At 34.9% G+C, this 9,255-nt stretch overlaps 1 protein-coding gene across 3 annotated transcripts in view; it reads right to left on the bottom strand.

The window, feature by feature from the left end:
- Positions 1-2,529: 2,529 nt before the first annotated feature.
- The window catches only part of sh3glb1a (SH3-domain GRB2-like endophilin B1a), a 7,155-nt gene continuing 429 nt past the window's right edge, over positions 2,530-9,255 (bottom strand). Inside the window, exons 2-11 of one of the 3 annotated variants that reach the window (XM_042752193.1) lie at positions 8,369-8,510; positions 7,839-7,967; positions 7,454-7,587; positions 6,646-6,738; positions 6,372-6,461; positions 5,614-5,637; positions 4,178-4,267; positions 3,982-4,082; positions 3,670-3,892; positions 2,530-3,597 (exon numbers count right to left, since the gene is read on the bottom strand). In XM_042752193.1, coding sequence (XP_042608127.1) covers positions 3,490-3,597; positions 3,670-3,892; positions 3,982-4,082; positions 4,178-4,267; positions 5,614-5,637; positions 6,372-6,461; positions 6,646-6,738; positions 7,454-7,587; positions 7,839-7,967; positions 8,369-8,510 — 1,134 coding nt within the window. In that variant the 3' untranslated portion in view covers positions 2,530-3,489. Of the gene's footprint in view, positions 3,598-3,669; positions 3,893-3,981; positions 4,083-4,177; positions 4,268-5,613; positions 5,682-6,371; positions 6,462-6,641; positions 6,739-7,453; positions 7,588-7,838; positions 7,968-8,368; positions 8,511-9,255 lie in introns of all 3 variants that reach the window. The other 2 variants (XM_042752192.1, XM_019121809.2) reach the window with 2 other exon arrangements.

The following is a 9,255-nucleotide window of genomic DNA, read 5'->3' as shown; positions in this document are numbered from 1 at the left end:
CTTCATGCTGTAGGGATCATCAGGGTTAGACCACTAAACCTAAACCACGCTGACTAGCACCTCAGCCTACGTGGAATTTCTCATGAGTTTGTGGCACAAAGTGTGTGGCAAGAAGACAAAAGAAAAAGCTGAATGTCTGTGAGGCAGTGAGTGAGCATGGGAACCTGGCAGTGTGTGTCGGTGTGTATTAGTTAGTTGTTTACACTGAGAGCCATGTGTGCATGTTAAACCAGAGTGTAACCAGAATACCGCTGTGGTGTTTCTCTAGGTCATGGTGGTTTGAACAGAGAAAGAGAGAGAAAAAGAGAAGCTAGGGAGCGCAGTCACAGGCGTGGGCTCAGAGGCACATACGCCATCGTTTGGATCAAATTGAGTGCTGTAAAGACTGTTTAAAACGGGATGGGGGAAGTAGGGGTTTTATAGGTAGGCCTTCAGATATCTCTCAGTATTCAAGCTTCAACTGAACCTTAATGACTTTGAGAATATTTGTAAGAATTATTGTCAATTACATTCTCCTAAGAAGAAATGCGCTTTTAGAAACACTTAAAACAGAGTTATGTTCAACCAAAATCTTATTTTTTATGTCTGACAGGAAAAAAATTAACCAATGTGCAGTTTTCTTCTGTGAGAATTTGTGACTTCTTGGATTGTAGTTTATATGGGAAAGCTATTGCTTATTGCTTCATTTTTTATATATATATATAATATTACATTGTCAGTAGGCATTGCTTTTGTATTTAATTTTCATTATGAACCATTTGATTTAAACCAGAGGGAAATCTCGTGATGTGGTTGAGTGTGGTGTGGTGATGTGTCCAATAAAACCAACACTGAAAGAACTTTGAGTGATTTGATATTAGAGTGAGGAACTAGAGAGTGAATTAAAATCAAGTGGAAAAAAAATGCCCACATTTTCAGATTCATTCTACATTATCTATCTATCTATCTATCTATCTATCTATCTATCTATCTATCTATCTATCTATCTATCTATCTATCTATCTATCTCTATATCTATCTATCTGTCTATCTATATCTATCTATCTATCTATCTATCTATCTATCTATCTATCTATCTATCTATCTATCTATCTATCTATCTATCTATCTATCTATCTATCTATCTATCTATCTATCTATCTATCTATCTAATTCTGCCTTTTTACATTTATAAATTATATAATGTGAGGTATGTTGGAGTACAATCTAAATAATTTAATGATAATTATTCACATTCATATTTTGGTCAAGTTTTGAGCCCAAAGACTAATGATTATAACATTAACATTTATACATATGAGTATTATTAATTCATAGTTAGAAATGTAATGTAATGTAATTTTTATTTAAATTTTTTAAATGAATGACATTTTGAACTGACACATGCGCACACACACAAGTTTTTATTTTAATTGCTTTTTAGTTTATGTTTACATGTATTTTTATTTTTATTAGCATTTTACTCATTTTTAGTTTAAATGTTAAAATTAAAATGAATGGCATTTCAAACTGACGTGTGTGTGTAGGCTATACTGTACACACACACACTACGCACATTATATAGGCCTTTATAACTTTTTTATATATGTATAAAAGATAGATTTAGTGTATTTTGATTTTCAGATGTATAGTGTATTTTAGATTTTTGTGTAGTTTTCAGAGCTACATAAAAATTTTCAAGTCTCACTGTTCATCAGAGTGGGTTTTTTGCAGAAGCAGAAAGGAGCACTTCACAGGTCGGTTCTCACATTGCTGTTTTCGGGAAGGAACTGAGCATTGCCCTCTCGGCATGTGAGGCTGAGTAACGGACAGCAAGAATGAACGCCTGCAGAGCCACAACAGCACAGGAAGTCAACAGCCTGTTTCGCACAAGTTCCTCTTAACCCTCCCCTCACTGACCATCCACGCACTGTTTACACAAGAGTAACACCAACACATGAGCCTGTCACCTGCACCACACATAAACAACAGCATGTTATATGAATGCATGATTTATATTTAACAGTGAAGAGGTCAGTGAAGAGAGGTAGGCTATGTTCATGAAATTACTTACATTTAATATTAATGTACAAATTATTGCATATTATGTGTAACTTTAAGGTACTTTCCAATTCCAAAATATGATTCATTTAGAAACCAAAAATGACTAACGAGTGAAAAGCCTGACCTCTGCTGACATTTGAGTGAATAGTTAGGCCTATTCATATTTCCATATCGATGTTGTGTGCAAAATACTAACACGCTGCTTACTGTTTTTATTGGAAATAGTATGTGAAACAGTACGCATGCAATTATATAGTAGTATGCTACACTGTTTCCTATTAACCTAATATTTAATTCAATGGTGTGCAGTTGTGGTCTTTGAAATAAAACTCTTTTATTTAGTTAATGCCTTGAATTTCTTAAAGGAATAGTTCGCCCAAAAATGAAAATTTTGAAAACACATCTTGAGTTTATTAACTCTGTTAAGTATACTGCAGAAATAATTAAATATATATTCTGAACAGCACATGAAATAAGACAAGACGATTCAAAATCAAAACAGAAGGGTTTATTATGTAACAAATTGTTTATAAATCTATGGTAGTTATCACAGAATTTAAACAGTTAGAAAACCTGTGCTTTTGTAGTTATACTGTAAATATCAGAGAAACCTATTTTTTTTTTTTTTTTTACTTTTATTAGATAGAGGATGGCACAATATGCATTAAATTAGCACTCATCTCTCAACAATGTCTTTCTTTTTTAACAGTTTAAAAACAAAGTCCAAGACAAATGTAAGGCACATAGGTATATAAAAAAGTACAGTTATCAGTAAATAGAATTTGTTTTTATCATGAAATGAATACTTGTATCATATTTGGATGTATGCTTAATGTGGTTTAGGAAGACTGCAAGTATACAAAAGACAGTTTTATAATGTATAACAGGAAAAGGCTGTTTGCGTGCAAATAAAGCGTTTTCTTTGTGTGCTCAACCTTTTAATGCAATAAAAAAAAATGTAAACCGCAGAAGATAATAGTCGAGGCACATGTCAGCTACGATGGGGCCGTATATGAGACCCTGAAAATAAATTATGGCATATTTACGTCTCCACCTCTAAAGGAATTCCTCTGAAATGCTCTAGAACCTGAAATGAGTTAATGTGCAGAATGGAAACCAATTTAATATTCATAAAAATGACAATCAGTCTTAATACTTACTTGTTGTAAACACATGTAAATACTCAAATAAGACACTCTTGCTTGGTTTTTGCTTGGCATGTCACATCAAAAGCACAAAAAAAAAAAATAATCTGCATGAATTCATTTGTAAACACTCGTCCAGTTAGAACCTCTTCCCATTCTGGGACTACAAGACGTCACATCCGATAAAATACTGTTGCATGCGAGCAGCTCTAGATGTCAAGGTTGCATATACGGTACGCAGCACAGCTGGAATACACTATACGTTTATCTTTTGGTTCCAACGACACTTGTTTTTTTTCTCTTAATTTAGCAGCTCCAAATAAGTAATAGGCACTTTTCCCTTCTGATTCCCACGTTCACCCATCAGCCAATCAGAGTCCATGCCTGGGACGCTGCTCACCATGATCACCTGAAATAAAAGACAAGTTAGTGTGCATTCAAACCAAGAGACTGTTTTACAAATTAAAAATGGGCCGCTCACCTCATCAGCCAATAAAGAGAGCTCATTGCTGCCCGCAGCATCGTAATCATACAGCACCCGCGCTTTACGGCTCCCGCTGAAGTTTTGCAGCTCGGTGAAACCTGAAGACGCATTGGCTGTGTTGGCAGGAAGAGGGCCTGAGAGCGGCAGGATGGGTACGGAGATGCTGGCCGCGCCGCTGGCCGTCGACTGGTTGTTGTTGGAAGAGAAAGCCGAAGGGAAGCTGGAGGAGAAAAAGAAAGTCCAAATGAGTTATATAATCATAATAATTATTATAAAAAGGAAAAATATATACCTATAAAAATGTCTTACTTTCCCAACTGCTTTTGGAGGTCGACCATGTATTGGTAACACTGGGCGTAATAAGTCATCTGAGCCTCCACAAAGTCATTTAGACAGTGGAGATGATGGGCCTGGGACAAAAACAGATGATATGGTTTGTTATGGATCAGACCTTGGGATTGCAGAGTAAAACTGAAGGGTTGTGCAGGTTTTCAGATGTGCTCACATGCGTACTGTTGATTCCTTCCAGAAGAAGCCTGGTGATCTCTGCCTGTCTGTCAAACTCGCTCTGTGTCATCTTCAGGTCCTGCTCGGCCTGAGAGAGAGAGAGAGAGAGAGAGAGAGAGAGAGAGAGAGAGAGAGAGACAGTCAGGGAAGGTTCATCACAACTAGTGCACATAAAAGGCCTCACACTGTTCAAAGGGAACAAAGCAAGTGCGTTTTCAAACAGATATTGTTGACAGGTTTTAAAGAGAAAAAGCTTCAGGAGTCTGCTAATGATGAGCAAAAACGACATATTTCAAAATCAACTAGTTGATAGATGAGCAGTCAGCATTTAGGTATTAAGGAAGCTCTGTATAAATCCCCTTAGAGAAGCTGTATCTCTAACCCGTGTCCGAGTATGTGTACTTCCTTAGTATGTGAAAAAGCAGTGTCAAAACGAGTAGTGTTTAAATACCCATTTTAAATAAGTAGAAAATACGTGGATGATATGTTGCTTTCACTGAGATGATTAAGTGAATGCAATATAAGGGAAATATTTGATGTTGGATGCAGTATGTTTACTTAAAAAAAAAAAAAAAAAAAAAAAAAAACATTAAATGAAAAACTAAACAAAAACAATAAAAATCAGAAATGCTGCATGGCAACTAAATGCCATAAAATAAGTTATGACTTCAGTACTAAAATTAATAAAACTGATCAAATACTAAAATCAATAAAACTGATCAAATACTATCAAATACTAAAAAAACTCATTAACATAACCTAAATAATTACTGAAAATACACACAAAAATTGTCAAAAATATTATTAACTAAGAGAATACTAAAATAATACTGCCGTAGTCAAAAGTAAAGTTAAAATACTAATAAAAATGACAGAAAAATTACAAAAACAAAATGAAAACCAAAAATATACACAAAAACATTTTAAAATATTATTAACTAAAATAATACTGGTGTGGTCAAAAGTATTTAAAGTTAAAAGACTAATAAAAAATAAATAAACTAATAAAAATATTAAAACAAAAATTAAAACCAAAAATATACATAAAAGCTGTAAGGATTGCTGTAATTTCGCCGACTCGTACAGTGACAATAAAAAGAATCTTGAATCAGCAAGCCAACACCTTAGCTTACTAGCTAAGCACATTGCTATTTTTTAAAGAAATGTTCTTTTGATTAGCTAGAACAGGATATTTTGCTGTTTTTGATCATGCACTGAGCAATCTTGTATGACACCAGAAACTTCAAATTATGTTGGAAATTACAGACACAGAAGTAAACAATACGCTGGAACAGAAACATTAGGCAATGAACCCCAACCGGTCTATTTCCAGTTTTTCCACTGAAGAGAGAAACGAATCATGACACAGACTACAGTTTTCACATACGCGCCAAGATTCACAGCTGATCCAAAATGGCAGAACATTCTTCTTACCTTTGTCACTTCCTCTGCCCACATCTGCACAGCATTTGAAAACAGTGATAATATATTAAGAGAAAGGCCTGAGTGTTAACACTAAACATCCAATAGCAGCTAACATCACTGAGGAAAACGTACCAAGGTAACCCAAGTTTCTAACAAAATACCATGTTATTGTGATTAAAACATTAAAAAAAATCATGTGATGTCTTTCAAAAAGACATTTTCAGAGTAATTTTAATTTCTTATTTTGATTACAGTGATGCTAATGCCAAGTTAACCCAATTTTATCATAGTAATAATAATTAAAACATGGTATTTTGTCAAAAACCATGGTTGGCATGATTCAAAACAGGCTATTTGTAAATTACTTGCACAATTCACAGCGAATCGAAGCAAACTAAACACTTCCCATTTTGGAAGAGGGCAGCTGTTTGTTATGGTACTGATGTGTATATATGTGTGTGTGTGTGTACTGTAGGTTGAGTGCTGGTCATGAGGAGATCTTGAAGCACTTCTTTACTTCTCTTGTGAAACTGGGGCCAAGGCCGAAGAGCAGTTTTGAAATGTCATCACGATGTTGAGCAAACATAGATATCCTCTTTCCAAACTCTATATCCACAACAAAAAAGGAACCTGGGAACACACACACTGCTAATATCCGGGACAAAAGAGCTTAATCAACAGCTTAAAGAGGAACTAGCGTGTCTTAAAGGTGGCTCTTCTAAAGCAGAACACTGCTTGGCACTCGAGCGAAAGACACACTGACCAACCTTCAGCCACTTCACATGGAGGAAATTCGCCATGAAGGAGAAATTGGCAACATAGCCAGCGTCCCCTGGTGGAGGGGTAGTTCTGAGGGGCTACCGTGTGCCGACGCAAAAACAAGGGACAGTCAAGAGATGCATTTAGGGAAGATGGCAAGTACTAGTTGTCTAGGCTGAAGCTTATATTTGTGAAGACATTCCAATAGAAAACTCATTGACGTCAAGTCGTATTTAAGGGGAAAATATAATTCTAAATCACATAAAAGCTATAATAACTCACCAGAGCTCTGGCATCAGCCATTTTGGCTTTCTTTAGCTTGGTCTTTGCAGCATCAAGGTCCAGTCGTTTGTTCTGAAGCAGTTTGCGCTCTTTCTGTAGAGGAGCAGACGAGTTTGGTTTGTTCAATTTTTCATTGATAAAAACACTCTGACATTTTTAAAGTTAAACCTGTTGCAGCTTCACACACGTTCGAATGGTTGTTGACCTCTTAACAAAACAATGAACCATATGTTTTTCTCAGACAGATTGCAAAATTGCTCCTGTCTTTTTTAGTGTATCTGATTCAAATTAATTTAGTTTAATCTGAATGGCAAAAAAACACTCATTAAATCATATATTTACAAAGTTGATCCATATGTGATTTTTATGTATCTCAGTATGACTTTTGTGTTTTTGAAAAGTCTCTTATGCAGAAAAAACAATAATGTTGTGAAATATTACAGTTTAAAATAACTATTTTATTATTTTCATATATTTTAAAATGTAATTTATTCCTGTGATGGCAGAGCTTAGTTTTCATTGTCACATGATCCTTCAAAAATCATTTTAATATACTTTTTTGGTGCTGAAAAACATTTGTTATTAAAGTTTAAAACAGTTGTACTGCTTTTTTTTTGTTAAAAACTAAACAGTATTCATTTAAAATAGATGCTTATAACAATGCCAATTTTTTTTTTTTACTGTCCCTTTTGATCAATTTTATGCTGAATACGTTTTTTTTTTGACTCTAGCGCACATAGCAACATTTCCGACTAATTTTTCCAAAAATAAAAATAAAAAATGTGTTATTAGGGTTGCCTGATCTCACCAATATAGTCTTGAAGTCTCCTTCTAAAAAGTTGCGAAAAGGCGTGAGGAAATTGATGGCAGAACTCTGAATTAACTCTCGCTCCGCTCCTCCGATCTGCTTCTCCGTCTCGCCGCACTTTATCAGAGCGTTTCCTGTGGACAGACACAGACCGAATCAATATTTTAACAAATTAATATTTTTTAAATTATGAAATGTCTAGAAGGGGATTATCTTAACAGTAAATGGGCTTTCATGTCCAATTTACAGACTACTAGTATTTTTGTAGCCGTTTACTTTCTAGCAAGGGGAAATGGGGCATTGGCACACAGCAATGGACTACTATTATTGAATGAGGTACTATGGGTAATTAGGGCACTATGCTGCCCTTGTGTTGGATGCTTACCGTAGGCTGTTCCAGGCCCAAATTCATTCCCAGAGTCGATCATGGACTGACCCAGAAGCTCATGGTTGTTCATCCGTGTGGGCACCTTTTTGTCCAGTTTTTCATACAGGAATTCTTCTATTCTGACATCTGAAATTGCAGATAATAATAATTACATTACAATGCAAACCTATGTTAGATTTTAGGACTATGGATCAGTGCCACATAAAACTCCTTAATTCTTTGATTTTGTTTATATATGAAGCTTTTGGTGTACCAAAGTATAACAAAGTATTAAGACCGATTCAGTGGTGTTCAATAATATTTTTAATTTAAAACCAATTAATAAATAAACAAACACTTCCTTCATTAAGAAAAAAAAAAAAAAAAATGAAATAAAAACAAAGAAAAAATAACTAACTAAAAAAAGAAAAAAATGCTAATTAAATTGTACCATCAAAACATACAAATACCAGTAAGTCCTGGAAACCTAAATAATTAGATGCAGATGTAGACGCTAATAAATCATCTAACCACTGCATGGATCTTACTTGGGTTTGGTTGCAGTAACACTTCGGTCTGCTTCAAAATCTTCTCTGTCCAGTGTTTAGTGGTTTCAGCTCTGGTGAGGAGATTCTCAAAATGTGCATCCAACTCGGTCTTCTCAGCCTGACCGAATTTTTCTTCTGTGAACTGTTTGTGAAGACATCAGAACTTTTTTTATTTGAGGAGCATAGGTTTGCCAATAATACTGCCACAAATCTTAAACAAGGTAAATTCAGACAATTTTAAAGTGTTGTCACAGTCCAACATGTTCTAATGTTCAGCTTTTTGAAAAAGTTACACACCAACACACAAAATAAAAATATCTGGAATAACATTAAAGTATTCCTTTCAGATTTAAATGAAAGGAAATGTCCAAACATTCATCTAATTTTATAATTATTCTTTCAATAACAGGCATATAAACTGTTTGACCCTTGATAAACACACTGGGGCGTTTGTTTTGCAGTGTTTTGTGAATGGTTGTGTCTCAATTCCTAGTGAGCAGCGTTTTTTGGGCATAATATCCGCGTTTAATCATTTATTTATTTTCCACGTCATCAGCAAATAAGACCATTTCTATGCTGATGGCTGATAATACTGTCTATCTAGACAGCTCGGTAGGTTTTAGCACACAGTCTTTGTGTGTGGATGTGCTGAGCTCTACCGGATTAAACTCTGCTTTAGCTAGTTAGCGTTAGCCTCACAAACCTGGACAAAAAAGTGAAAATGTCAGTGTATTCTGGCCATATGACAAAATATACAAAGCTAACAGACATAACCCAACGTTTAATGTTTGCTTTTGAAGTTAAAAAACAAATAATAAATAAGACTATGTAACGTTACTGCGAAGTCGCTGAACAAAACAGATTTACAGCACGAGAAAGAAAGGCCC

Source organism: Cyprinus carpio, chromosome B24, assembly GCF_018340385.1.
Source record: "Cyprinus carpio isolate SPL01 chromosome B24, ASM1834038v1, whole genome shotgun sequence".
Lineage (NCBI taxonomy): Eukaryota > Metazoa > Chordata > Actinopteri > Cypriniformes > Cyprinidae > Cyprinus > Cyprinus carpio.
The sequence above is the reverse complement of the archived record's forward strand: the minus strand, read 5'-3'. Positions and strand labels throughout refer to the sequence as shown.